The 27,601-nt window shown below is 40.0% G+C and overlaps 1 protein-coding gene across 9 annotated transcripts in view; it reads right to left on the reverse strand.

Annotated features, from left to right (window-relative positions):
• ABLIM1 (actin binding LIM protein 1) overlaps positions 1–27,601 on the reverse strand; it is a 194,704-nt gene that overhangs the window by 104,553 nt on the left and 62,550 nt on the right. Inside the window, exon 1 of one of the 9 annotated variants that reach the window (XM_082286637.1) lies at positions 12,772–13,061. The exons of the other annotated variants lie outside the window; for them this stretch is intronic. Within the exon in view, the coding sequence (XP_082142763.1) occupies positions 12,772–12,787 (16 nt within the window). The 5' untranslated portion in view covers positions 12,788–13,061. Of the gene's footprint in view, positions 1–12,771; positions 13,062–27,601 lie in introns of those variants that run through there. 9 annotated transcript variants of the gene reach the window in all.

The raw sequence follows: 27,601 nt of genomic DNA on the forward strand, positions 1-27,601 counted from the left end.
GTATTGATGTAAATTCAAAGCAACTCTAACAGCTTGAGAGTACTTGTTACTGCATTTTATCTAAACATCTCAAAATAATCCCAGACCTGCAAAGAAATAATTGGAAAGGAGATATAAAAATACCACAACCCAATATTCAAATGAGAAACCAAAGGCATTTTCTGAGCAAAACTAAAGACTTAGTTCGCTGTGCAAAGTTGAAAACTGTGCTGTCACGGTGTTTTCTGTAGAGCAGATCATTGTATGAGGGCTTAAAAACAATTATGTTTTGTTGCATCAGCTAGAAATTAGACCTCAACAAACCTTTCTGAAATGGAAATTACAGCAACTACCTGAAGACTATGTAGTTGAATAATGAAATATAGAAAACAATGAAAATAAATACTGCAGCCTTTATTGATGATTCTCTCCCTGAACACAGAACTGTTAGGAAATCAAAGACTCGGGCTAAGGGATTCTTAGCTGCAGATTCTTGCTGGCAAGACTCCATGTATCTGCTGCAAGCCAGGAAGTACCTTGGCTTTTTACTGGAAGTCAGAAAAGCTTCTGGGAAACACCTTGCTATGGGAATGCTGCAAGGTGGAGTCACAAAAAAAAATATTTTTAGTTCAGTTCTACTTTAAACTGCAATAAAAAAAGAGCTTCCTCTATTTAAATAAGAGGATATGGGCTACTGCTCTTTTAAAAGGGAATTTTTATCATTTTTCCATTTGCACAGATACCTCCACAAATAAACCTGAAGCAATGCTCAGTCAACACTACCCATGCTGTAGAATGTGTAACTTCAAGCTTTGTGCCAGGATACAGAATCTCTATGACTTGTAGCTCCACAGCCTCTGGGCTCTGTTGCAGAGCACTGAGAACAGTCTGTGCCCATTGCAGCCTGGGCAGGGGGATTCTCAGAATGTCACAGCTTTGTCCCTTACATCTTTAAGAGTGGCCTGACACAGACAGCATGCTCTGAAATGCTTATTTGCAACTGGCTGCTGTGTTTTCTTGGCTGAAGACTGAACTATTAAGGAGGAAAAATAAAGCACAGATGTAATGGTGTGAAACAGTTTTTTGCTAGCCTAGTTTTAAAATTTCCTCACTGCTTTCTGCTTTCAGGAATAAAAGTAAGATGACTGTGCTAGAGATTGCCAAGGCAGTAAATGCAACCAAAGCTTTCTACAAGACAACTCTCTCTCTGCCCTCCTCTGTATTACCTGATACGGCCTTGGAGGCTACTATTTCTTAAACTAATTTACAGGATTTGCAGTTCAAAACTTGAAAGTTTAAAAATAAAATTTCCTCATTGTCTGATGCTGCCAAGCAGCTCCACTGTTAATCCAACTGTGCAGCCCCTTGCTTGGGACAGGACAGAGGCAGGCAGGTGGGCGCTGTGCACAGGATGACAAGCTGGGAAAAGTGTGTTCTGGGCTGAGAGATGCTGGAGAGACACCAAAGAATCAAGTTCAAGAATGGAATCTGCCTTATCACTTCTTTTCCATGCTCTGTTGTAAAGAGAGGAGAAGTAATTTTCTCCCATCCTTTGTGTTTCTCTCTGAGATAACTGTCTGTAACCCCTGGTTTGTAAAGCCTGTCTGTCTATAGCCCATACAGTCTCCAAGGAATTCCTCTTTTGTAAAACCCCAGCACAGTGGAGACTCAAGGAGTTGCTGAAATACCTATTTAAAAGAAGGGGTGAAAAATGCAGTGTCATTTTGCTTATCTGCAGACTCAGTTCTTGAATCTCAAATCTATAAGAATCCTATCAGGTAAGGTGACCAAGCAGTGACTGAGATGAAAATCAAACCTCCCAGCTGCCAGGGACTGATAAAGATATTACTGCAGCCATTAGCCACAGGTATCTGACAGGGATCTTCAGGAATTCCAGGAAATCCTTGAAGGAGGCACTCCCATAAAGAGATAATAGTGAGCTGCTTGCCTACACATGTATGAGAAAGCCTAAGGGAAAATCCTAGGCTGTAGATAGCTCATACTACTGCTATTCAAATCAGATCTGAAGAATCATTATAAAGCTTTTCTTCCTGCAAATTTATCTGTATCACTCCTACAGTGTGCCAGTTTGTCTTAAAACTATTTGTGCTGTCTATAGATATCCAGAGTAGCTATTTTTAAAACAAGGCAGAAAAAAAAAATCTTAAACTTGGTAGCTTTTTGCCATAATTTTTAAATGTTTTCTTACATTTTTCTAAAAAGTATTATCATTTTCCCCTTACAATTCATCTGCTTCTGCAAACAGCAGATGTAAATGGGACCATGGCAGCACAGCAGCTCTTTCTGCAGAAGTCAGTGCTCTGATCATGGTGATGTGTGGCACTCACACCCACGTGAGAGCACGCTGGGCTGCCCAGTGTGCCCAGTGACAGCACAAGGCTCCAGACACTCTCCCCCATTTTACCTCACACTCCTTCTTCGGGGGTGTTGGCAGGATAGAATTAAGAGCTCAGAAAAGGGGAAGCACAGGGAAGAAGGATTACGAGAGAAAGTCATGTAAAGAGGGACAGCACAGCCCAAGCCTGCTCTGGTTTAGATCCAGAAAGAATTATTGCCAATCCCCCAGTCCCCTGTCTCTGGTTTGACTCTCTACTTCTTCAATAAAGAGAAGACCTAAGAAAAACTGACACTTTTCTTATGTGTCCAGTTCAATTCTCATCACAACCAATGCTTCTCAGCCTCAGTTCTTCAGCTACAATAAACAAAGTACACCAGAGCTATCGATCTTCAAAATAGCATCTCATGGCCAGATGTGGGGCTGACTACAAGACAGTAATGAACAGACTGGTATCCATTCCCTCCACCCCATCCTCCACATCTCTTGGCAGGTTCTGCAGCAACTAAAAGATTTTCACAAAATGCTAAGCAGAAGATGTGGCACCATGTCCAGCCTAGAAACCAGGTGCGTTTCTTCCTTGAAAAATAGATTTTTCAAAGGAAAATAACCTATAAAGACATTTACAAGTTTAACTAGTAAATTAGAATGGTAACCTAGGGTAGTTCCTAAAAAAAAAATTGAGAAAATGTTTTAAGCAAAGATATCAAACTTATTGCATGAAAATAGGATGTAAAGGCTTCAACACCAGAAAGCAGATTTTAAAAATAAAAGATGAAGCATACATTATTTTTGAGTAAGAAAACCAGTATTTAAATACCTTCCTATTTTTAGGTAACATAACCCATGGATGAAGCTAATGCAGCTAACAGGATGAAATATAAAAATTTAGAGATATGAGTGCTAGGTAGGAACTCAAAATATTAGTAACTGTAATTTGAAATCAATGTGAGACAACTCCTACGTTATTTACAAACAAAAATAAAAAGCTTTATGCCACACACACAAATGTGTAAAAAGGCGAGGAAATAATGAGCTTTAAAATACAGCATGAAAAAAATCACATTTGTTTCATTGTTTCAGAACACAAGTGCAAACATGCTCATTTTCTCTGTATTTTCTCTGCTGTTTCCTATCCTACTCCCATCCCTCTTCTGCTATCTAGAGCTTTGATACTGCAATTAATTCCCCACAGAACAGCATGCAAGATTAGGCCCTAAGGCCTCAGCCCTATAAAGATTTATGCATATGAATGGTTCAGTATTAAGTGAAATATTTAACACCAGCACCTGCTTGATCCTATCTGAAAAGGGATCACCTTCTACCACATACACAAAATAAAACAGTGTAACTGTGATGGTTCTGCAATTAAAAGAAATGTGTTTGGTGGATCCAGTTTTCCAAGCCTTTGATAGTGGTTGAGAGATGAAGAAAATTTGCTCGTGTTTATTTAGGGATTACATCCTTACCTGGACACACTGAGGATTTCACCACAGATTCTGACAGTCTATAGCCTTAGTGTAAAATTTTCACAGTTTCTTGATGACAATGCATGCATCTGACTGGGTAGGCCCTTATGGCTGAATAGGAACCTTGGGATATCCTACTCTTGCTTTGGGCCCACCAGGAGCCTGAGCACTTTCTCAGTTTGTCAGGTGGAAACACACCTTAGTGCTAACTCAGCTCTGCAATCCAGTGAAACTGCAGCAGCTTTATTGATGCTCTTCTCAACACAAAAGCACCAGAGCCTATTTAGAAGAGTTTGTCATTCTCTAAAATAGCAGCAAGGAGGAACTTCTGCCATGTCTGTCCACACGTTTGCCTTTGATCAGTTGGCAGGTGAACAAAAGCACATTCTAAAGCATCATCTATACTTAGCAGGAACAAAAGGACTTGACAAAATTATTACATTTATATTTGTTCAAGAAAAACTATAATCCTTTCAAAGAAGAGTCATTAACAGCTTCTTAACTGAGTATGGTCAGGAGTTGTTTTAAGCTCAAACAGAAAAAGCAATAGGGAGTTTTAAAACTATTTTCAGTAAAGAAAAGGCACTAATCTTGCAATGAAGTATGCAGCAGCTGAGAAACAGATGATGATCAAACAAATGTTGACTAAGCCAAGCCAGTCTTTGAATCAAAACCTGCATTCCTGCATTACTCAACATGATTGTTAACAGATGGATTGCTGATTAGTGGTTAGCAAGCCAAAGGGAAGAAGCACAAAGTGAATTTAGTCTGCCATATTTCTACATTAGTACAGAGTAATTTTTCACATGACAGATCACCATAAAAATTGGGTGATAAAGAGGGGGTGAGCTCAGACTCTCTTATCTGATGTTCTGAGAATGCTTTTCTTGATCTTCATCACATCCACAAAGGTTCTCTGCACTTGGTTCCAGAACCAACTTAGTGAGGGACAGTATTTCAAGATAACCAACGGACCCTTCGAAACTCCTTTCTGAAGGGCTGGAAGATCATGCTAAACATCTGCTTCTTACACCCAACATCTGCAAGTCTCTAACATGTAGTAACTGTTTATAAGCCTTGTAAATGGCAGAAAATTCTGAGTTATGCCTTCAACACATCTGACAGACACAAGAGGATCATCCACTATTTCAAAAGAGTGGTTTTTTTTCAAACATAGGATAGAGGTAATTAGAAATTCAAGAGCTCCTCAGCATACTCTGAGCAACCATCTCATACCCATCACTTGATGTCTCTATCTTAAAAAAAATATCACAGAATAGTCTGAGGTGGAAAGCAACCACAAAGATCATCAAGTCCAATATCAAAACCTTACTCACAACGATGAATAAAACAGAAGCGTCAAATTATTCAGTGCAAATCCTTAAGGATCCTCAAGGCTACATGAAAGCAAGTTGCTGAAGTTAGCAGAAAAAACAATTGCTTTTTCCAGACAACATGGAAATTCTGGCTTACTGATGAGTGGTGGTTACCCATAATAGCACTCTAATGTCTATCAGGCCTCTCAGCTACCCAAACAGCATCCCATGTAGGGATTCCAGCAATAAACTTGTCACAGTTCCCCTATGCATCCTTTTTTGAGGCTGCATGAGTATTCCATACAGTAAAATGAATTAAATTCCCTTCTGAAGTAAGTCAATATAAAAATGCTAATTTAAAAAATCAATTCCCTCACTGTTTACCCGAGATTATCTGAGGAGGAACACTGACCTACTTAAATCAGTGGTCTCCCAGATGCTTTCAAAACAGAATCTGTAGTAAAATCTCCCCTCACTTGCCACCAGGAATCTCCCCAAGGGTTTTGCACAAGATCCTTGCAGAGACCTGTCCTCAGCCAACCTCTTTAAACCACAGAAGCTCTGTGCCCCGTGCTTAGAAACTCTCCTTCAATCAAGGATCTTGTAAATGCTCATCATTCAGTACCACCCTCACTTCTGGCATTTCTAAAGACTGAGCTGCACGGCCTCAGACTAAAACTAGACAGCCACAGAAATGAGCAACATAAGTCTTCACCGGGCTCCTGACTCCCGGGTTAGTTTGCCATGTACAGAGCTGATAAACATTTCAGAGGCACTGCCCTGTGCTGAATTGCCCATGTTGGCACCTAGACCTTAAAAACACTGCAGCATAAAAGTCAGTTTCTGAGGTGTGTTACTTCAACAATAAATAACTGTGCTCCTAAAGACCATCAAGTGTCACCATTATATGGTAAAGGGGAAAGCCCTGACCAATACAGTACCCCTAAACATAGCCTGTTCCTCTGGCTAGCATTTTAACTGCTGGATAGCAAATCCTCAAATCCATCAAACTCTGTTTTGAGGTGCCTTTGGAGAAAAGAAAATACAAACGCAACGGCTTCTTTGAACACACAAGTAATTCATCAACTCTTGTTCAATCCAGCAGTAATAAGTTCTGCAAGGCTTCATTTCTATTTGGATCACTTCTTTAATTTGATATCATTTTAAGATCCTGCTTCTGAACCAGATCCTCAACTAAAGCAAGGTTCCACAATACTGCTATGTAGATTATACTGACATGTGTGATACTGAAGTGCTACTAACAGCACTGAGTGGGAATTACGGAGTTACCCACCCTGCTGACACTGTTTATAGAACCTTGCCTATTATTCTCTTGTATAGCATAAGAGCAACAATCTTTCACTTATGAACAGCTGGCATTAATAGCAGATAATGTACATGATTGATTGACACAAGGCTTCTATCATTGCTGGGTTTATATCACTTTATGATCAGCCCATATAAAATCTGGAATTATTTCTCTCATTGTTGTATCTTACAGAACAGTGTAGCTAACACACAACACAAAATGACCACCATTAATAAAATACACGATTTTTTTTCAAAAACGTCACACAGCCTCCAAAAATTGGGTCCAACTTTGAGGCAACACTGAAGCACTTACTTAGCTTTAAATCCCAGTGATTCAATTAGACTCAACAAGACACTCTGCTGAACAGAACAGGCTTAAGACAATGCCTAAGTGTTCTCCTTAGACAGATCCCTAGTGAGCCTGAAAGTTATCCAGGCTCAACGAAGGCAAGGATTAATCATTCTTTTGGGGATACTGACTGTCCTCTAGGTGGAAAACCAATTTTGTTATAAATAATCCTTTTTAAATTAGTTATGGATTGCCCCCAGGAAAAAAAAAAAAAAATGCTGTTCCCTGGCTTCTCCCACCCAAAGGGCACAAGACATTTTGATTAGTGGAACTTCATCTTTTCCCATGGCATCCATTAATTTTTCTACAAAAATAATTGACTCTCCTACAGTAGCAGGACAAATTATCATCCTACCTTGCAAATTCTTTTCTACCAAGATTCCTACCTCCCCTTTGGAAAAACATTTCTCTGCCCTAGCTTAATGTATTTTTAAACAATTTTACTATGCCAAGACTCTATCTATAAAAGCATTGCCTTTTGAATTCTCATCCAAGGGAAGCAACCATACAATTTTTTATTCCACTCAATTGTATTCACCATAACCAGCAGGGCTTTGGTAGTGATGGTGCTGCAGTGATGACTTGTGTAGGAGGTGGCCAAGGATGGGATTGTGCAGGTCACTGTTGGTCCAACCAGTTCAGCAAATGATAAAACTGACCCATTGCACATCAAAACAGAACCAGAGGAGCCCAGAGAACCTCTGCAAAAACACGGACATACCAACAGGTGGTAAAGATTGAAAGGACAAACAGCAGGAGACACGAGAGAGATACCAGAGCACTTCACTGTGCACTGGCACAGGTTGCCCAGGAGAGAGAAGACACTAAAGCACAGGGAAGAGAAACAAAAATTATGCTGGGGCAGGAAGGTCAGCAGGGCAGGAGAAATGCCAAAGCAAAGTAGCTGCCCCAAGAAGAGACTCAGGAGGAAGTACAACTCCAAAAGGACTGTGGCCATGTGGAAATAACTGGGTAAGGAAAAAGGAGCAACACAATGAAAGGAGCAGCAATGGACTGGTACCAGTCTGCTGCACCACCCACGCCTCACCAAAGGTACTGAGGATAGTGAGTGACAGGGACTGGAGAGCAGCAAGGGGAAGGAGAACTCTCCACAGAGAACCTCAGGTGTGTTTCTCTGAGCATGTGCTTGCTTGTTTTTATCTTCAAAACCAGAATCAGTGATAAGAACTTTGTTAATTGTGAGAAAATGAAATTGATTGAACCTCCCCTTCTCGAAACTGGGTTTTTTTTCTCACACCACTCACTGTTTCAGTTGGAGGAAGGGCTGCCTGTACCACCCCCTGAACCCATGAACTCCATGGTCCCAAATTTAATGACTAAACCCTCTAAGCCCTCCCCTCCAGTGAGATCAATAGCAAAAGTTCTTCCATTTCTCAGTATAAAATATCTGTCATCACATCTTCAGAGAGCTGGCTCCTACACACAGCTGGGATGCAAGGAATGTATGGAATTCTGCTACTGGGAAACATTGGAAGTGGTCAGGCATGGTAGGACTGCACACTGTGCTTGCCCAACTCTTTGGAGATGAATATTTGTACCCTCATGTGAACTAAGCACTATTTAAAAAAAAAGTAAAATCTCCAGTAAACATGCAGTGCCTGAGCTGGCACCTCCCTGGTTATTTTTGTTTCTCTCAGTATCAATGCTGCACACCAGAACTGCAATTTGAAACCTAATATTAAAAATAAATTTAGAAAGAGAAAGTACAGAAAAGCAATGCCATAAATGTGCCAATAGAAACATAATTCCTTTACAATCCCGTTGCCTTTAAAAAGTAGTAAGATGTTTACAAGATAATCACATAACACTGGATTTTTTTTTTTTTTTTTTTTTTTACAAGTTGAAGTAGTGAAATCACAACACTAAGATTGCCTTGTCAGAGCTCTGAAACAAGGTAAAAGAAACTCTCTGCTCCAAAGACCTCTAATTCAAATAATCAAGGGAGACAGGAGGAATGTTCTTACCCTCATTTTACAGATTAACACAAGGAGAGATCAAATTACCTCCCCAAGGTCACCTCAAGAGCCTCTAACACAAAACTGTTCTGTTGTTTAGTACTTTAACTATAAGTGTTTTTTTTAAACATCTCCTACTATGTATGTTTAAAAAAAGCCTTTTCTGTGGCTTGTACAAGGCAGCACATGCCCTTAACCAAAAAAAAAAAAAAAAAAAAAAAAAAAAAAAAAAAAAAAAAAAGCCCAAATGCCCAGCCCCAAAAGCAAACTGCAAAGCAGAACCACATTTGAAACTAAGTAAACTGAAGCAAAAAGAAAACCCCAGTCCTCCCCCTGCCAATGTGTGATTGCATAATCTTGTCATGTGCTCCAAAAGCAACAAACCTGGAGACTTTCCCAGGTCACCTGGGGTTAAAAAGTTCCAAAGTCATGAGTTCAAACCGAGACTACATTTCTTTATCAACCATGACACTGAGACAGTGTTAGGACCCAAGTCCCATTACTCAACATTTTCTTGATTAACACAGGGAATAAATGTTAAGCCTACAAATACACAGAGCACTGGAGACACAAAGTTCCCAAGAGACAACACCTTGAAATTAGCAGACAGGTAACATTTGTATACTCTTCAAGGAAAATCTAAAGCAGTTCCACTACAACAAAAGAAAAAGACCAAAAGCTCCTCTGGGGACTCACAACTCTTGGTATTGGCAAATGGAAGAGAAGAAGGTTGGAGCTACTGCAAGCATAAAACCAGTCCTCTTGGTCATAACCTGAAGATGTATCGCTGTCATGCTTTATCAAAAGCGAAATAAAAACAACAGAGGACAAAATCTCTCTGCAAGCCTGAACTAGACCATGGGCCAAATGATATAGGAAATATGATACCATTTTGGAGACCTGCACCTTCTGTGTGGCTTCCTGGGAAAGCCAGCACCAGTGAACACCTACAGAGAAGTTGTGAGAACATGGAGACATGATCAAGCTCACTGCAACTTGGTACCCAGTAGGTGCCAGCACCTTCCCTTCAGCAGAATCAGTGTAAGAAGAACAGAAATCATTAAGCCTCTGTGCCCCCTTCTTTAATGCAAAAAAATCTTCAACCCTTCATCTTTTCTCCTTTTATCCTTCCAAGCATGCAGCAGCATGGCATGAACAGCTACTAATCCACTTTCATAGGTTTGCCCATGCATGATCCTGCCCAAGATCTCATCAGGTACAAAGCTGATTACCAATATGCTTTCACAGACTAGCACTTGAATGCCAGGACAGCCTTCTCATTAACTACTCAAGAAATCAAGAATCAGGGCAAAATCCTCAGCTCATGTGAACTAATGGGGGCAAAAATGAAGCTGCAACACTTGTATCACACAGAAACCTGGCTTGCAGGCTCACAACCCACACACTGACCTCAACATAGAAGCAGCAAGAATGCAGATTATTCAACATAGGCTTTAAATTGCCAGAGAGAATTAATGACAAGACACACATATGCACATGTAAACTTTCTTTCTGTTAAAGGATATGAAGAGAGAAAGTCGCCCTTGGATGCAGCACAGTGATAATAATTTAGCTGAGTAACTAGATAAAAAGGGCTCATAATTGGAAATAGCTAAGTACACAGAGACATGAAAATGTGGTATCAGACATAATTTAGGAAGCGCCGTTTGGTGTCAGCAGAAAACACCCTGGCCTCAGGATTTTTTTTGTGTATGAACTAACCAGGCAGACACAATATGAGCATAATGAAGCATGCTAATTTCCTAAAAACTGTTACCAACCGTTTTGCAATTCAGTGGAGTTGCATTTTTCTAGCTGAAACCAGCCCCTCCAGTGCCTACTTAACATGTCTATGAAATCACACTGGACTGAACTGCATTTTCAGCCTGTTCAAACCATAGTTCAGGCAGTGGCTGGAAGGGAGGGTACCAGCTGTATTGTACTGACTGCATTTTGCAAGAGTATCACCATAGAGAGTGACTTTTATAGCAATAACTCCTGACCTTCTGACTAAAGCAGAGGAGAAAAAAAAAAGAAAAACGAACCAAGACAAAACAAAAACCCAAAGAAAGAAACGAAGCAACAAAAAAAGCCCACCAAGAAACAGGAAAAAGAAAACTGAGGCAGAAACAAAAGAGTTTAAAAAATTGTTGGGGAAATTACGAAAGTAATAATGTATAAAATCAAAATATTTAACAGATACCATCCTTTCTCCCACTGCAGGCATGAGATACAAAATATCAGTAATTCCACTTCAACACTAGAGAGAGCATTTAGCTATTTTAGTCCATTATCTCTGTGAACAGGAAAAAAAATATTTATATCCAACATCAATATAAACAGCCATTGTAAATAATGCATTAAACTTGGTGGGGAGGGGGAAAGGAAGCAATTTAAACACAAGTCTTTTGCAGATTTTCAACCATTCATTGTCAACTTTTCCTGCCATTCTATGAATATTTTTGTCTCCCATTTTTTACAAAAACGATGGGCTTGTTTTAATTTTGTTACAGGTAAATGACAGCTCTCATGGTGTAAGATGCTAAAACTGAATTCACTGAGTATTCCTCAGGTACAGCCCCATGTAACACAGGGAATACAACCAATTGAACATCAGCTGGGGGAGGAGACAGAAACATATAAAAGGACCAACCAACACATGCTACCCATGATTTATGTACACTTCAAGAAAACCAGCAGTCCTGTTTTAAAATGCATCTTAGAAAACAAGCACCAGTTATGATAAACTGAATGATAATACACTTATTTTTCTGAAAAGATGACTGACATAGTTCATTCAAATGATTCTGAAACCTGCACTTTCCAGGATTTGGGGTGAAATTCCTATTTAAACCATCCCTGGTGTGGCTTACTGATACTGGGTCATCAGTTCATGACTGACACTATAAAAATAATCCTGTAAATCTGAAATAAGGGATCCCAAACCTACTAAGTAGCCAATAAAATTTATGCTGGGTCACTGCCTTTCATCAACAAAAATTATCAATAGACTGGACAATGGTTATGACCACAATCCTCCTGATATGAACAACACACTGTGGCAGGCATTTGTCATATACGAGGCATTTGTCCTGCTCTCCTCAATCTAAACATCTGTGAAGCTAATTGCACTCACTTTTTATTTACAACATTAAAAAAAAGTCTTAGCATGGGTGTTCAAGGCTGCAAAACTGCTCACTCTTACTCAGCATTACTACTTCTTATTTCTGTTTCTTCCCTGGTTTGAATTTAGTCCACATTATTTTTAGAGAGTCCTCAAAAGTAAAGAACACAGACTCCCCTCTTCACAGAAAAAGAGACTGAGTCTGAATCTATCTGTGATAATGTTATGCCCCCAAACCACATCCAGTACACTCAAATACAACTCAGAATGTATCTCACATCTTAATAATACAATAAATGACACAGACCAGTATTACTGCAAGGAAAGACCCCACAACCATTTCTAAACTCTTTAAACTAGCAAATTCTTCTGTAGGAGTCTTAAAATGTTACTTACAGGCAACTGAAACTGATACCTAATTTACTGCTGCAAAATTCAAGCATTTTGCAAAATCTCATATAATCCATTTATCCATTAAAATTTAAAATATGCCCTCTCAAGTCCAGAATTGAGTATATCAATGTTTATCTTTAAAATGTTAAACTAGCTGCCTCAGTGGTCAAAACTACTTGAACTGTAGCAAATACAGGTAAAGAACTGTCAACTTGGGTTAAATCACAGAAAAAAAAACCCAAACAAACATGTACACACAGAAGGGAGCCTGCTGTGCAGACACACTAAATTAGGTGTGTTCCAGATTCTACCCTTATTAAAGCAGGTACAGGGATAACCAATGCAATCCACTGCAGGGTTTCACACACCATTTTTATAGAAAGGAAAACAACAACTGCCAATCACAGCATGCACATCTTAAATGTGAAGGTTTAAACCTCAGGTGACTGTGGCTGGCACATTAGCTTTCAGCTCCAGTCTATCAATAAACATAATTACCTTCTTCTTTCACCATGGCAAACAATTTTTCTTCGTAGTGGAAGCAGCAAGAATTAGCTTAAGTAATTTAAACACAATCTCTTTTCCAGCAGTGTTTGGCTGAGGTGGATTTAAAAAAAAAAAAAAAAGAAAAAGAAAAAGAAAAAAGGCAGCTTATTCCAGATAATAATCTCCCCTGGTCAGATTTCCCACAAGGTCTGATCAGGTCCGATTGCTCATCACTGTCTGCTTCCTTCTTGTGCCTCTTATCTTCCACTGGGGTCTTTTCCGATGGCTAATGGCAGCTCATCCCCTGCCCGTGCATTCTGCCCCTTGTGTTGAAAGCACCAGCTACAGCTGCCGCTGGGGAACAAATGCTGGATTCCAGCGTCCCTCATCTCCAGCCCCTGACACCACCTTGCATTCCTCTGCCCTCGCACAGCCGAGCTGCCGCTGTAATTTGCTCCCGAATGACTGGCAAGAGGCTGCAAGGGAGATGTGAGGGAGAGCAGGAGAGCTGTTCCAACGCACACACAAAGATAAAGTGGTATTTATGAATTTCCTATTATTTTATTTACTCAAACTGAGCCAGGATCAAGAGGGGAAACAAAGATGAGCACAGGCAAGTGCTGAGGCAGGCTGCAGCACAGTGGCTTTTCTGTGGTGAGCAGTTGATCCACTCCCGGATTTAGCTTTAAAGCAATTACTAGACCACAAAACATGCTAATAAATGGTCTCTCAATGCCTACTGACCATAGAACAGATGAGGGTAACATACAGTCTGTGGAAGATGGGAATGCCTATCTATTCTCTACTTCAAACAACAATAAAAATAATAAAAATGAGAACTGCCACTGCTCAGTGAGCACCTGGGTTCTGAAGCGTAGCCAGGCAGTGCCACAGACAAATTTTTGCTGTGAGTCAAAGTTAAGTGCTGTATTCTGCAAAACTAAATAATTGTAAATTATAACTCCTCCTAAGCTGTTCCTTTGCAGATGATAGCCACAGGTACTCATGGAACTGAGAAGACAGAAGATGGAAGTGTATTGAAACAGCAGCACTGATACGGGAATTTCACCCCCCAACACATCCCCAACAAGACAAAGCACCAGTGTTGAATCTGGGCATCAAACTGACCTTCCAATTTATGGTTTTCCAGGCACTAAACTCTACTGAGAAAAGACTGGTCAATAAACTAATGCTGAAAAACAAACAAACCAACCCTTTAGAATATTGTCAAGTCTCATCATCATACAGCAAGGTTCTGCCTTCTATTAAAAGATGCAGGTCAGAGTCAGGAGAAACAAAGCTTTTCTTTTACAAGCATACTTTTATTCCCAGTTATGAAGAAAAGATTGGAAATATGACTAATCAAAATCCTGAATATCCCTTAAAAGCCACAAATAAATACAAAATGACACATACATACTGTCAGCATCAAGATTTTGGAGAATCTCTATCACTACTACTATTACTTAATTCCTCATTTTAGCTAGCCACCAGTGACTTTCCCAAACTAAACCTATGTCATTCATGCCTTTGCCTAGAGAGTAAATTTTAGTATTTGTGGTTTAAAGGCAGAGAAAATGGCAAAGGGAAATGAACTGACTTGTCAAAGACAGAGGTGATCTCAGTAGCAGAGAACTGGGTCAAATATAAAGATATTTTGGGCTAAATTATGGACAGACTCATTGAGCAAAAGCTTCAACTTGACCACAGCTCAGTGCAAAATGTGCTTTATGTTACATGATGGAAGTGAAATTACATTAATACTGCATTCTATATTTACAGTGCTCACACCTCCACAAGGGAATTCCTTCTCCATGCTACTCTACGTAGGGAGAGAGATATTAATGTAAAGAAACAAGCTGTAGGCATCAGCCAGACAGAGCAGCAGATGGCTGATACCTGCTGCAAAAAAATCAGACCACGCACACAGTGTTAAAAATATTTGCAGTAAATAAATTCTAGATGTTTTGTACAAATGCCACCCAGAATAACAGGAGTAAATTACACAAGTCAGTCTGCCTCATCCGTAAGGTATCTCTTATTCAGTGACATTCTTCAATAAATAAATCACTAAGAGAGTGAGAGAGAGAGAGCACCAGAGATACAGGCACATGCATGGAAAAAAATAGTTATTCTATTCTGACAAATCTAGGCTGGCTTTCTATTGTTAGCAGTCCAACGTGTAAGAGCAGCACAGCACAGGCAGTCTGACATTCTTGCTTCTATGACTCAGTGTGTTACTATTAATAGCATTTGAGGCTCAAGTGGGGAGCTGGGCTGAACCCCACCAACACAGAGGCATAAGCCATTACGTCACATTTCTGACACATCAGAGATGTCAGGTTGTAACTCAACCTGGCCGTGTTCTTTTTCAAGCTGTATTTTGTAAACAGTTAGGGGACAGCCTCCTGAAAGGGGCACATCTGACCTTCATTCATAAATATTTGATTGGATGTGCAGAGTGTGCCTATGGACACATACCCAGGGATGCTGTTAACCCCTTCCTGTGATCCTCAGACACTCTCAACAGGCTTGCAATGATGATCATTCATTTTTCTGTTCCAGCAGCTGCTGACACAGAAGCTGCTTGTTGGTATGTGGACTTTCTGTTCTCTGAGTACATTCCTCCATTTTTCACATGTGCTAGAGATTAGCACTGCTGTATCTCACATCGTTCAGCCAGGAGAGCTGCAGTGGTAGACTACAGCAACATGCACATAAAATGAAATTTAAAAATACAGGCTGCAGTAAATTATGCTGGAGATTTAGGAGTCAAATATAATCTACTCCAGAGTAAAGACATATGAAGAGGAGACCTTAGTATTGTGAATAAAATATCTTTACACCAGGATGGTTTTTGGTTTTAATCTCATTGTCTTAAGTCAAGGCTAAAATTTTTACCCTGCTGTACAACTCAGAATCTACTCAGATATCCTAAACTAGAGATGAAAAAGGAATAGATAGCATTCTAGAAACAATCCCCTGGCACTTATTGTTATTTAGAAGTGCCTATTTCAAAGAAAAGCAAAATAACTTTTTCTTTAAATACCTTTTGCGTTGTACAAGCTAAATAGAGTCTCCCTTGAGCACAGTGTGGGTGGAAGAGTCACAAAGAGTACACTACAGCTAAACAACATGCTCATGTTGCTGGTGAAAAATATCTTGTGCATTCAGTGAGAGGCATGAGAGCCATATGGAGATCACTCCACAAGGGGAAAGAGTTAAACCAATTTGTTTTGCTTTTTATTGTACCTTGATAGTATTGAAAAAGTATGAGTAAGATACTAAGCAGTTCAGCTATGATTTAAGGTTTGTTATTCTCATTTTAAAAGCTGGTGTTCATATTTTTATCTTGCATTCATTCTTCACAGATGAGATCATGGCTTAGAAGTATCAGCACACAGTTTTTGTATAATTTCTTCAAAACTGACTGATATCTCCTGTTCAGAAAGAAATGAGGGGGAAAGGCAGGTAGAAAACAGAAGAGGAAAGGGGAGAAGTTGCTCCATTAAGTAATATCCAGGAAAATATTATCTGTTTAATGTCCTTGCTTCCAGCAAAAAGCCTGGAACAAACAGTTTTGACAAGAAAGGCTGCCCCAGGCTTCCACAGCTTAACCACTGTCCAGCCTAGGTCAATTGAGAACCATCACTTCTATGAAGTCTCAATTACAGCATTTTGCAAAATGCTCCCTTCTCCAGGAAGGAAATGCCACTCTCTTGTGACCTGCTCTAATTGTTACCCTGATTTAACCGTGCCTGCTCAGACAAAAACCAGTAATGTCAATATGGGATTTCTTGCAAAAGCCCTGTGACCCAGCAGTGGTCCCAGTACCCTAATGGGCAAGCCTACAGATCCCAGTTTCAGCATCCTCAAAAGCTACATATTAAGTATTTCCTGGCTTCTGTTTCTCCTGGCCACACCCTCCTCCAGCAACCTGACGTCTCTCCTTCAGCCACTCAGACAGCTGGCCCATTTTCCATCTTTCGGAATCAGCTTGAGCAGCAGTGCTCCTGCAGGATTGCAGCAAAGAACCAGGCAGGCAACTGACTGGGAAAGCTGATGGTGCTGGTGGAGTTCTCCAGATTCACCAGAACTCAGTGAGCAGAATTTAGGCAGTACCTGACAGAACTGTTCCCCACACCAGGTGTACCCCGAGTCTTCCAAGCCTGCAGGAGAAGTTCTTCTGTAAGTCATCCTCGAGCCTTTCCAACCCTCCACACAGTTTTTGCTCTGTAACAACTTCATCCTGCAGCTTGTGCAATGGCCTGAGGCTGCCAAGCCCTCCTCACCCTCATCCATCACCACACTGCCCTGTGTGGAACCAGCAGGAAGTTAGGGAGCTGTGAAGGCCCCACAGATTGACCTCCCCACCACAGACCCTCTGCATTGCCCTATCACAAGTTTTAAACAGTCTAGAGGAATATGGTTCTTTCTCAGCACATACTATGGTCCTGCCATCCTACACCTTGGGATCACATTGTCCCTATTGATAAGATTGATCTTCAAGCAAATAATGCCTGATGGCCTGGATTCTAACCACTACCTTTCTGCTGTGCTGGGCTTTTCCTTGTACCTGTGTCATGCCATTTTCAACATCATCAGTAGGTAATATTGGTGTTTAAAATCACATCATCTTTCTTTCAGAGTAAACAAAATTAAAATTCAGCAAATACATCAATCACTTGATTCAGTAAAATGCATAGTGTAATCGTTCTGATTTGCCAGGATTTGGGGGTTTAGTGCTTTTTTTAGAAATAGAATAATTTTGTGTTCTTTCAAATCAGACTCCTCAGGAATAAAACATTTGTGAGGTTGTGATCTATTAAAAGGTCTATTCTATTTTAATAGAATAAAAACAAAATCTGATTTTCTGAGATTCTTGAAAGCAGGATTTTCTTAATAGGCTGCTATTATGTAGAACAGTAATAGTCTGAAAAATACACATAAATAGTAAAACTAAAGTCTAATCTGTTGCAAAACAAAATAAGAAACTAGCATACTTGTCTGTTCTAAATAATAAGAAGCTTAACACAAACAGTTATGTAAAAAAGCACCTGAAACCTTCACGTTATCTTTAGAAACAGATGAGAAAAAATGGTTACATTATACTGCTTTGCCAATACTCCAAAAATATGCAAATGGGTAAATCTTCTGACTGCAGGTATGTATAAACATTTATCTCTGAACATACATTTATGTTATTGATGTAACAACTGGCTTCCAAACAGCTTATGCTATTGCTAATGCTCAGAAAGAAGATCATGCTTTCTTCACACCTGTGTGAACTTTTACAGTATGCAGACATAGCTGGAATTAAATTGAGATGTGGTACAGTAAGATGAGTACAGACAGTGGTTTAAACTTTGTAATTTTTTTAAAACTACCATATAAAATCATCACTATTCACCTGCTATAAACTGAATTTATTGAGCTAAATCATTATCACAACCAATACTTTTGCTGATAAAAATATTATAACCTTCACTGACAGTCACCACAGTTACTGCTGAAAATTGCACGAAGGCAGGAATCCCCAACAGGAAAGCACACATGAAAGTGTCATCCTTTACTGTGCATGTCTAAGGTTAAGGAGATTTGATATTGAAAATCCACTTCAGAATTGGATTAACCATGCAGAATAAACCCCACAGCCTGTCTTGGGATTTTTTGGCTCAGTGAAATCAGCAGGAATGCTGTAAAGACTCTCTAGTCTTAAGAACTTCTCCCTGAGAGGTCCATGCAACACCAGATCGAAGCAGCTTCCTGCCAATCAGTTAATTTGCAGAGTAAAGCAACAAGTTCTTTGTTTTGCAGTGCTGAGAGATGTGACAGTCTCTCCACTAAGCACTAACCTTTAGTGTTTGCCTCAACAATATGACATCCAGCAAAGCAGGCCACAAGTCCATGGTGCCTTGGGATGAGGCAACCCACCATGTGGGCATTGGAGGCATACCACCCTTACATCAATTGTCACTGTGCCAAATGACAAATTCCTCCTCTTCTGATTCCATACTAAACCATAAATAGGACTCTCAAAAGAGGCACCTGAATCTGCCCTGCAGATGTATCTCTCCCAACAAGGATTTGCCAGTCCAGTGTCCTATCAAATGAACCACAAAGGACCTCAGAGAAAACTAAAAAGATGCTATCTAAGTAAATACAATTTGGCTACGTAGTGTAATATTAATATATTCCAACAAAATTTTACACTAAATAAATTTTTATCACCTTACTCCTGCTTCTGGAATTTTTCTATTTGTGGCTGTGATTCTATCTGCTAGCTAGGGAGGTCACTTGTTTCAGCATGGAAAAACTTTACAAATTTGAACTTTTCTCTTAAATTATTTGTTGCCATTTCAATAGTAGGATCATCATAAAAGTATTAAGCAGACATACAACAAATTGAGAGTATGCATAACTGATTCCAACTTCTGCACCAACTGGAATTTCTAAAAGACAACTATAAAAGCTGTTTTGCTGCTGCTTCATAGGAAAGAGTCACATATTTTAAAGACAAGTTTGCCAACTTAAAAAATAAAAAATATGGCATCTTCCAAGTACCGATGTATACGGATAAGCTAGTATGGTTTGTGGTTTTTGCATTTTACAGTTTAATGTTTCCATGTTTTACATTGAAAACTCCACAGACAGCTGCACCATCTAATTCACATGGTAACAAATCAGCGATGAGCATCCCCTGGTCCCACATGTTTCTGCATCCCACCATAAGGCTCACTCTTTAAAGGAAAATAACCCAAAAAATTTAGAGCAGGGTAACGCAAAAACTGTAATCACAATTATCCGTTTAATATTGTTTTCTTTTCCTCTCAGCTGCCCTGTGTCTGCATGACCTGGGTGAAAAGCATTCCTGATTCCCTTTCCTCCTTGCTCGTCCCATTAACTATTTGACCACAGAGATCTACCAAGCATCTCAAACTAAGAGCCACTTCTAAGATCTCTGTATACAAAGAGACAACCCCACCTCTCAGGCATGAAGGAGAAGAAGGAGCCAACAGCCATTAGCATTCATCTTTTCCTCAACCCATGCATGAGGGATGTATGGGAGCGCATTAAGCAAGGGAAGCCAGATACCAAGCCTCTCTCCCACTCCTATTCCACTCCCTCCATGCTGCAAAGTCAAAGCTGCAGTGAGTGAGAACAGCCATTTCCTACACCTTTCTCTCTGCTCAGAAATTTTGCCACAATTTCACCTTTTGGATAAGCAGAGCAAGACCAAGGAACAGCTTTCAGATGGGAAGAAACGATTTCCACCTTTTTCCCACCCCAGTGCCGCCAGTGTTTTATCCACTGTCAGAAAGCCTTAAACTTCTTCAGCTTGGAGGCAGCTTCGATTTCAGATTGACTTGAATCTGTCCTGCCTGCAAGAGGCCGTGTCGGCTCTGAGCACCCCAGACCACAGGAGGAGGGCACCCCTCTCTCCTGCCCCTTGCAGATCTGGAGGGGAGCCACCCCTGCTGTCCTGCAGCAACCCTGCCCAGGAAGGGGAGGGCACTTCTCTCTGGGTTGTTTGATTAAAATACCAAGGTTATGCAACTGCAGACGACGGACACAAGAGAGGAAGTCTCCATCAGATACAGAACAAAAGCAGGACTCCCTGTAAACAACACAGGGGAAGTAGCCAAAATGTGCCCGTTCCAGCCAGAGCACCCACTGGCATTATGGAGTTACAGGGCAGGGGAGATCTTTGCCTCAATTTCCCTTACAATCTTCACACTGCTGCTATTGCCAATTTACACACCACAGAGGAAATGACAACATTTTCATTATTTCTTTGAATTTACAGCTGATTTAGCTCATCTTTCTTGCTAGCGCCTATTAACAGTAGGAACTGCAATTTCATTCTTGTTTATTGGATTACAGATAACAAAGAATTTAGGAGAAGGAGCAGGGAACCCTACAGAGGTGAATTCAGTTGCTCTAAACGATGTTACCTTAATGCAGATTAATGCTAAACCACTGATTTACTACTAAGCCAATTAGCTTAGATTGATCTGAACATTGACAACCACTTGCCAGAATTCTGAAACAGGAAGCCAAGGGCTATGAAGCTGTTAATTGTTCTAATATTTTAAGTAAAAATGTGGCAGTGACTAAATTACAGTAGAGATATTGAAAATGGGCTGAACTGATCCTAACTGATTACTTCTTCATTTTACATTTCATTAAAAACCAAAAAATCAAGCTAACTGTTCATACTTTGAGAACCAAAGATTATTACGAGCTAACACAGATGAAGTTTCAGCTATATTTCTTACTCAACACAAAACCACTACTCAGTATCTTCCACAAGGATACTTCTCTCTGCCTCTCAGGACAATACAAAAAACATCTCCATTTGAGAATCCCTTACTCAGCTGAAGATTGTCTAAATCCCTCAATTATCACCACTCTTCTAGATTGAGCAAACCTAATTCCATTAATCTTTTCTCATAAAGCTTTTTTCCTAATGCCATTCCCACTGCCTTCTACTAATTTCCCTCATGATTTATCAGTATTTTTCAAAAATACAATGTCCAAAGCTAGAGACAATATCCAGCAGAGTTCTCCTCAGTAACAGGAATAGAGAAAAATTACCCAGATGCTGTATGTATCTCCTGTTAACATATCCCAGAAAAAGAATGGCAGCAGTATTATACAATCTATATTTACATTTTAGTAAGTATCATTATTCTCCATGTGCTTTTCAGGATCAGTGTGTATTAGTTCCCACTTCTTATCTGTGCAAGTCCAGACTTCACACTTCTAGACTCTGAAATTCAACTGCATAATTTCAAATCATATAGCTGACTTAGCAGGACTATTCTGATTTAAGACATCGTCCTGCAGAAGAATGAAATAATGCTTCTAAACTTGGATTACCACAAATTTTAAAAGTATGCTCCCTATTAAATCTTTAAAAAAAATATATAGGGACTGAGGCCAGCAGAGATTGCTCACTTGAAGGAATCAATTTGAAAAGCTATCAGAAGGAAGATTTACCTTATCTGAAGGACAGGAGCAGTCTGATCAGCACCTCTCAGCATCTAAGGAGTACCACCTACTACAATCCAAAGAGAACCTGGATTTTTCTCTCTCCTATCACCACTTGCCACATTTGAGATTGCTTAGCTTTGGACACTTGGTAAGTTTACACAGCACCATTAAAATCCTATGGCTGTAAATCACATCAAGCATCCATTCTGCGAGGAACTACTACAAACACCATTAACAGGTAAGACCCAAGATTAAAATAGGCATTATTTTTTTTTTCCATTTTTCCTTCTTTCTGTCCAAGTAACAGCAGGGATTGGTGTTAAAGAAACTGCAGCTTTCAGGGTGATCTTGGGCACTCCTGGGTAGTAAGAATAGAAAATGGCAATGGGATACAAAGAGGTTGTTTCCCTAACTGGAAGCTCTACCTTTCTTGCCACAGCACAGCAAGAAAACCTTACTAATGCAAGGAAGCTGATGTGTGGGAACTTAGATGTAAAACAGTGGGCAAAAGTTCAACTGTTTTATGCTGCAGCTAGTATTTTACAACTGGACCTTTCATTTCAAATCTGCAAAGCCCATTCCTCTCGAGAAGACTCTACCTCTGTGTCTTCCCTCACATCACCATGTTGATCTCTTGGACTCCTCCTCTCTGCAAACATACACACAGAAAAATTAGACCTTTTTTCTTCAGAACCCCACTTCTCATAGAATAAAATTGAAAAGACTATTTCAGTTGGAAGGAACCTACAATTAATTATCTAATTCAGCTGCCTGACCAATTCAGGGCTGACCAAGTTATTAAGGGCACTGTCCATGTCTCAAACACTGACAGGCTTTGGGGATCAACCACCTCCCTAGGAAGCCTGTTCCAGTGTTTGACCACACTGTCAGTGAAGAAATTCTTCCTAATTTCCAGTCTAAAACTTTCCTGGCACAGCTTGGAACCATTTCCACGCATTCTGTTGAGCCCCATACAAATGGCCTCAGCCCGTCGATCCAGCCTGTCCAGATCCCTCTGCAGAGCCTTCCTGCCCTCCAGCAGATCAACACTCCCACCCAACTGGGTGTTGTCAGTAAACTGATTGAGGGTGCACTCAATCCTCTCATCCAGATCATTGGTAAAGTTATTAAACAGGATTGGGCCCAGTACTGAGCCCTTGGCAGCACCACTGGTGACCAGGCTCCAACTGGACTCAAGTCCATTCACCACTGCTGGTTAGTCTCAGCTACCCAGCCAGTTCTTTTACCCAGTTAAGAGTAAAGAGGATCTTGGTGCTTCATAAATTTTCCTCCACCAGTCTGATTTACTTTCTGTCTCATCACTAGACTGTTTTTATGCTCTCAGCATTTCCCCCATGCCTTTCTCATCCTCTTAGATTGCTTCTGCCTTCCTTTACATCCAGCTGATGCAACAGAAGCAGCCACTCTCACAAGTGATGCTTTAAATAAATATGGTTACATAAAGAGTTACTAACCTCATACAAGAGGTCACTTAGGTAATGTGGAGCATTATCTCCTTTCCCTCAGGTGTGCCACTGTCACAGCCAAAGAGTGACCACTTTGCTAGGTTGCATAAGGTGTCATTGGTACAAGTCACAGGTGACAGTATCTTATACAAGAAGCAACATCACACAGTTCCAAGACTGTTTTCTCTTCAAAATTCCAGTGCTCTTTCGCCAGCAACTTTCGAGTTTTGCTAGTCCTGAATATCAGATATTTTTCCACAGAACCCTTTATATCAGGGCTGGCCTGAGAGAATCAAAGCCCTGTGCTGAACCAGGCCACTTAGGCTAAGACAGATTTTGTTGCAGCAAACCATGTGACTGGCATTCTCTCCCAAGGAAGGACCCTTACCTCCTCCCCTAGACACAGAAGGGAAGGTGGCTCATCATTCTTTGGCCAAATGAACTCGAGAGAAATGCAGAATGAAGGTCCTTTCAGAGATTCAAGGCCACTTTTGAACTCCTTTTTTTTAAAAGTTTTCTTCAGCTTTTAGGGTGCTTTTAACTGTCAGTATGATGCCACCATTTAACTTTGTGAGACAAGTTTAACCTCCCACGTTCCCATTATGAAAGGGATGGAATTTCAGGATGCAAGTGCTAAGTAAAAGCAAGTCATGGGTTAAATGGATGATACTCCAAAGGATCACCTCCTGAATATTAAATAGCTCTGTACCTGTTGATAATTCTTGACGTAAATATGGGCCTTCCCTAATGTTTATGATTCCACTTATGATTAGCAAGGAAAATAATTACTGAGTCTCCAAATGCTTTGAACAGTGTCATTTCTAATCTTTGTTTGCAAAGCCAAATAGAAACAGCAAACTGTCCTTCAGCAGGGTTTATAAGCTGCTAAATCTTGTAGTACTTGAGGGACCATAATCCCCAAGCAGCACATGGCCTAAGAGACAGACTTATGTGTTTTGCATCTTAAAGTCACATACAGATTTACTCCCAGGCTGTTTTCAAAAGGCATTCCACTGCTTTTATTCTAAGTGGGTGTGATTCTGAGCCCAATTGTTGCAATTTAAGTAAAGCTGAGGCACCAGACACCTTGCAACCTTTCAGTTTGCATTATACATGGCACTGGAAAGCAGGACCACAATTCCCATCCTATTGAATAGTAGCACCCATACTGTAGGATGAAGGGAAAAAATCCATAGTGGTTATTTGCATTATCTATTGCAGCATAATGCTAAACAGAACCTGTCTCACTATCTTTGTGATTGCTTACACATGACTGAAGAGGTGCAAAATTGCAGATTTCCAGATTGATTTAAGCCCCATACAAATTAGAAGGCAGCTCCCAGCCTGCTAAGATGGCAAGAATTTCATTGCAGTCCTGCACGGATTGATCATATAGCTGGTCACTGTTCACCCAAATAATTTTCAATTCTAAATTGTGATTTATAAAAATGCCTAATTGTATGTAGATTTTTTTCTCCAGAATACCAATGTGAAACGCTGCAGGGGATGGCAAGGCCAAATGATATTTGCTTTTTCCATTTCACAGCTATATTACACATTTGCCCCATGTTTTAGCATCGCTTTCATTAAAATGTTACTTTTAAAATAATTGATTACTCAGAGGCAGTAACTATCTGCAACAGCATGTGGGTTTGGGACAGTTCTCTTACTAGGTGACGTTCATTAGGTAAGAGAGCTGACTAGCAAAAAGCTATTTGCACAGAAGAAGAAGTGTTATATACCAAAGCAGATCTTTGAAAAATACTTGCCTACCAAATACAATCACTCAGTACTAACATTTTGAGGAGCTGGACAGAGTGACAAGCATATATCAGCTTTCTTCATCTGCTTAGTACAGACAAAATTCCAACACATAAGCACTTCAGGTTATCAAAACTGAGGTCCATAAAGCAAGTCCTAGAAGATAAAATCTTTAAAATTTGTCTGAAAGAGATTAACATTCATTGCCAATTTCTCGTTCACAGACAGGAGTTTCCAGAAAACTTCTTTTAAAAAAAATTTTAATGGACTGTAATAAATCAGAGTAACAAGCTGGTGAATTCCAGATATAAGTTCTCCCACCACTGATAGCTCTATTAAGGAATAAACTAAGGTTCAATATTAATTAAAACACAAACCAAGTTTTAGAAACTACTGGGAGGTACAAAGAGCATCGCTATGACTCTGTGCATATAACCACATTATGCTACATATTGAACACAGTTTTATTTCCCAATTTTTCAAGAGTTATGGTAAAATTAGCAAAATAAATGAAAAGGATAATCAAAGGCATGGACTGGCTCCTGCACAAAGAGAATCTAAATAAGTTATGACTTCTTATCCACAAAAAGGAGGCACCTGGATAAAAGATACAACAGAAGCCTAATAAATTCACAAATGACAAGGAAGTGAACATAGAAAGATTTTTAATCACTTCTTCCAATCCAAGAATGAGGCAGCTACAAATAATACTCCTTGGCAATAGGATGAAAACAAACAGAAGGGGACACAGTTTCATGTAACCCACAGGAAAGCTCTGAACACACTACTTACAGGACGCTGTGCTTTCAAAAGGTACTTTTCCAGCTTGATTACTTCTGAAGATTAAGGTCCCCTTTGTCCCAGAATGGACATACAGAGAGAGCTGGACCTATATCCACCAACTACTTCCAGATTCTAACTTGGCTTTTTATTCTTCTTTCCCTCCTCTCTGTCAGTGATAAAGTATTTCTCCACACTTGAACACACTTCCTGTCATACAGCATCTTGCTGCTACACAAAACAAGGTATCTGTAAAGCAGTTTAGCCTATTCACCAATCAAAAATCAAGATCTGATGGCAGTCCTCACTTACCCAGATGCTCAGGAGTGTCAAATAACTGCTCACACAAGTAGTAGTCATCTGGATTCAAGTAGGGCAGTTGCTTCAGCAAGCTCTGCTTGGGAATGAGATACAAGACATCTGCAATATCCCCATCCTCAATTACTGACATCCTTCTGACTGAATTTCGAAATTTCACTTTTTCCAGCACCAGTTCTTCACCTGAGCCACACAGCTTCCCAAAGCTGTTTAAGATGGGGAAAGATGGCATTTCTATTCAGAAGAAGCTAAGGAGAGCAACCTGTAGGGCACGCAGTCAGTCTACTACTCAAGGCACACTGCCCTTTCCAATCCTTCTCTTTTTCTCTTATCCAGCAAAGGAGATTAAGGAAGATATATTTTTAGTGATTATCTTCAAGAGATTAGAACAGTATGCTTGATCAGGTGATTGCCATCTAAAACTATTGTAATCAGTGGAAACTCATCCCTGGGAATGCAAAAATCAGAAATAAAACCATAAAGAGTATCTGAAAATCAGATTAATATTCAGGACAAGAGAAAGAATGTAACTGAATTACGTAACAGGATTAGTTTAACATCAAAAAACAGTGCTGTGTCAAAAATATTATAGTAAAGTCATCATCATCATAAGCTACAAAGGCACATCTGTGCATTTAATCTAGCATGGCCCTCTTCCATGCCAGGTCTGTCCACGTGCTACGGTGAAAAGGCTGTAGCAAAGGTAGAGCACATTGGTCCTCCTTTTTCAGGAATGTACAAGCACTGGCCAGCACTACTTCATAAGCAGATTTCTTTGGAAAAATCCTTTCTGCAGTTTTCACTGCCTATTGCAAACAAAAGCACTTAAGCTTTCCCCTAACCATTAAAGATTGGTTCACTTCTGCTCTTCCTCTCCACCTTCCTGTGTAGCTGACAGCAGAGGCTTTGCAGATACTGTGCCAACCCCTCCTGCTTCACTTACAAGAAGTATTTACATTAATCCAATTCCAGTGACTTGCTAATCTAATCATCTAATGAATATTTCTCCCGGGGTAAAGGCAGAGTTAATCATCAACAGGGCACTGGAAAGTCACAGGAAATTCCAAAGTGAAAGATATAAAAAAAACCCCAAACTAACAAGATTCATCATCTGTAAGAGCAAGTTACAGGTAGACCCCAGACCTGGACATGCTCAGAGGCAACTTCAGACTCTCCACTCAGTGAAACTCACAGAGACAACTGTGCAACCAGTGTCTGGCCCAGGCTTTCAACTCCCCGTAACAGAAGTTAGCTACAGCTGCAAAATGACCTGGTGTAATCATTGCACTGCTTCCAGGAAGGCTTTTTTCTAAATTAGAAGGTGAAAAAGGTGAAAAAAACTCTATAGGTTTACTGAGCACAGTGAGAAACTGTTGCTTAATGCTTCCCTCAAAACTCAGAGCTCAAGTACTAACTCCAGATGGGGATAGGCTTTGAAGAGAAGACTGCTTTATTTACTGTTTCAAAGAGAAAATACCATTGCATAAATCCAGACTTTGATCATCTATTTTTACACATCT

This window comes from Coloeus monedula (genome assembly GCF_965178545.1).
Source record: "Coloeus monedula genome assembly, chromosome: 8".
In the NCBI taxonomy this organism is placed as follows: Eukaryota; Metazoa; Chordata; class Aves; order Passeriformes; family Corvidae; genus Coloeus; species Coloeus monedula.